This window comes from Coffea arabica, chromosome 7e (assembly GCF_036785885.1).
Source record: "Coffea arabica cultivar ET-39 chromosome 7e, Coffea Arabica ET-39 HiFi, whole genome shotgun sequence".
NCBI lineage: Eukaryota > Viridiplantae > Streptophyta > Magnoliopsida > Gentianales > Rubiaceae > Coffea > Coffea arabica.
This window is the reverse complement of record NC_092323.1, coordinates 11244701-11247807: the sequence shown is the minus strand read 5'-3', so window position 1 is coordinate 11247807 and position 3107 is coordinate 11244701. Positions and strand designations below refer to the sequence as shown.

General features: G+C 37.4%; 1 protein-coding gene across 3 annotated transcripts; it reads left to right on the top strand.

Moving 5' to 3' along the window:
- Positions 1–689: 689 nt before the first annotated feature.
- Positions 690–2740, top strand: LOC113701549 (ethylene-responsive transcription factor 1B-like). Of its 3 annotated transcripts, none has more exons than XM_072058696.1 (2): positions 690–1480; positions 2562–2740. In XM_072058696.1, the coding sequence occupies exons 1-2, from the start codon at positions 967–969 to the stop codon at positions 2603–2605; spliced, it is 558 nt and encodes a 185-aa protein (XP_071914797.1). In that variant the 5' UTR covers positions 690–966; the 3' UTR covers positions 2606–2740. The 3 variants fall into 3 exon arrangements, with proteins under 3 accessions (XP_071914797.1, XP_027078064.1, XP_027078065.1); XM_027222263.2 differs by having other exon boundaries at positions 2553–2740; XM_027222264.2 differs by lacking the exon at positions 2562–2740 and adding an exon at positions 1808–2043.
- Positions 2741–3107: the final 367 nt, after the last annotated feature.

Below are 3107 nucleotides of genomic sequence, written 5' to 3'. Positions count from 1 at the left end.
GCAAGTGTAATCATGAGTAGGCTAACACACACATCTTTGTCGCAATTGCTAAAGGATTCAAATTCACAGATAATCTTCTATTTTAGCTGGAATTTTTATTGCACATGACGCTATCAATGGAACTGTTTCTATGCTCAAACAAAAAAAAAAATCTTATCAATACTAAACATCAGCAAAATTAAGGAATTTATTATGGCCATTGACCACAACAAAAAACGGTGCCACCATGAGAATACTGTACTCATTATTAAGGAGGAAAAAGCCTTAACTAGTTAGGACAATCCCGTGGTAGTATGCTCTTATATAATCATCTCTCCGAGAAAAATGATACAAAATAAGCTAAGGCATCTGGTTTTTGTTCTCAAATTCCAGTGATGGGGAAAAATAACTCAAATATTTAAAAAGAAGAAGAAGAAGGAGGAATCTAGTTCTATGATGTCTTCACATCTTTCGTTTAGTGGCACAGAAAAGGAGCATTTTTTTGGGATTATCATTATCCTTTTTCAAATCTCAACCAAATCAATCATGCAAAGGAAATGGATGGCAAGAACAATAATAATTGGAATAGTTAAGAGGGAGGACTAAAGAAATGCCTGTATAAAAGTCAGAAAACTTGGGGGTGGGGGGGTGTTGAGGGGGGGCTGAAGACAATGTCCTTTCTTATAGTTTAGTAGCTTGGTCCAGCAGTGACATCACAACAATACCAAAAATTAATGCTTGGTAGTACTAATTGTGCATTATTTTCTCTAAACAAGCCCAAGTTGGGCATGAGGAGAAAAGTGAGAATCTATGGCAAAGTTAGTTTTAGAGAATCATGACAGCCATTACCCTAACAAGATCTAACGACTGATGCTACCCCTACTACTTAAAAACTTTAATTTCTCTGGAAATCCTTGAAATACTCTCCAGACATATGATTGCTAATCTCCAACTGAAAGGACTTAAGCATAGATTTTTACTGGAGAAATGGACCATGGTACTAAATCCTTTCCGGGTGCAAGTTCATCGTCTAAGGAAATCAACGGTGAAGAATTCACCCTAGCCCGTACCAGGGCTAAAGAAGATCAATATGGGAAGGAGAAGCATTACGTAGGCGTTCGAAAGCGGCCATGGGGCAAGTTTGCAGCTGAGATAAGGGATTCTACAAGAAATGGAATGAGGGTTTGGCTTGGAACATTTGATACTGCAGAAGAAGCTGCCTTGGCTTATGACCAAGCTGCACTTTCGATGCGAGGTCCAGTGGCTGCCCTTAATTTTCCGACTGAAAGGGTCCATGAATCCCTTCAAGAAATGGTTCTTTTTAGCTGTGAAGATGGTTTATCACCAGCTGCTGCCCTGAAAGAGGCACACAAGATGAGAAGTATGTCCAAACGTAGAGGCAAAAGGAAACAGCTGGTCAAGGGAGATGATCTGGTGGTGTTTGAAGACTTGGGACCTGATCTGTTGGATGAGCTCTTATCTGAATCTGAGAGTTCTGGATGTAAGTGAATCTCACATTTGCTGTAGTTAATATCCCATCCCTTCTTTCGTTTTCCTCTCTCTCTCTCTCTCTCTCTCTCTTTTGGGGTCCCTATTTCGCTTCATCGACCTCTATTATTTTCTCCCGGTGAATTGGCAATGAATCCGTATATCATCTGGTTCCACACTTCGACCAATTTGTTTGAGTCTAAATTACTCTGAGATTAATGTGTCCTGGAGTAGGTTCTTTTAATCAATCAAGGACTCGTTGATATTCTCATATGATTATAAGCTAATGAAATAAGGAAAAGCTCTCTTCATTTTACCCTTTTCATTATTTAATTTGCAGCTTATCAATCTCCAGCTCTCTTGACGGTAAACAAAGTGCTTTAGTGATTTTGTATGGTATTGACCTTAGGCCCATAGTACAGAAGCACCGTTTGTTTTTGTCAAAAGTTTGGCATATAGGAATTATTTTTTCAACTTCACACTGTGTGTAGCAAACTTCAGGTACTGTTTGATGATGGTTATGACAGTTTCATCTCATTTTTCTTTTCCTAACTATTTTAACTCTTTGTTTTCGAACGTAGTATTCATGTAACTGTGTCTGATTATATTGATATTTTCATTGTCAAATCCCGATTTTTCTTTTTGGGTTGGCCTTAACTCATCTGATATTTCCACAAATTGTATACGAACTTGGTGTTGATGACGTCCAATTAAGTTTTAGCACTGTTACAAACCCACCACCGCTTGGCTCAGACATTTTGTGTCGAACAGCACCTTATTCCAATAATTTCTTCTGATAGTTGGACATAAATAGTGCACGAGTCCATCAATAACTTTTCCCCTATATTTGCTTTTTTGTTTTTTGGGGTATCTATTTAGGGCCATTTTAGACTTAAATCCAAGAACTACCTTGGCTTATAGGTACACTAATTACATAATTGTGAGATCTTTAATTCAACTCCTAAATTCTCCTCTTTCCTTTTCCTCTTTTACATCATAAGATTTGAAATATCTCTTCACTCAAAACAAAGTAGCAGACTTAAATTAATCTAGTCTTTTCCTTTTGAATGATATTCAATGTCTAGTTACAACAGTGGCGGAGGCAGCTATGGGCAATCTGGAGCAATGGCCCCCTTAAGTTTCAAAAATTTCTTTCAATCCTTGCTCAGCTTTGGAAAATTTTGTAAGAAGTCCTTTTCTTGCTGCCTAAAATTTTTGATATATATAATACCATATGCTACCCCTATTTTCTTAACTTTTGCCTTCAAGAAAATTTTATTGTGACTTTTGCTCTTATTCACAAGTCCCCTCCCCCATCCCCAAAATGGTACGTTACTGGCTCAGCCACTTCTATTGGGGTTCCAATTAGAAATGACCGTGAAAAAGTTTCTCTAGAATTTCCCTTTACCCACCGTTTCATTAGATAAAAAAAACTCTTGGCTGCTTTGCAACGTTACTGATTCAAAGGAGTTGCAATATTAACTTTTTCTGGTAACTCGATGTGGAGCATATTTGTACAAGGAAAAGTTGAGGCACGAAAGTAATCTACATAAAGTTCTTTTAGGTAAATTAATTAATATTGAGAAACTTGCTTTCTTAATTACTTCTTGTCCGCATAGCTCTTTAGTTGCTGCTTTGCT

Coding starts and splice junctions, on each gene's coding strand:
- LOC113701549 (XM_027222263.2), top strand. CDS start 967: ATGGACCATGGTACTAAATCCTTTCCGGGTGCAAGTTCATCGTCTAAG. Junction 1,481..2,552: donor TGAATCTGAGAGTTCTGGAT/GTAAGTGAATCT, acceptor TTCAATGTCTAG/TTACAACAGTGGCGGAGGCA.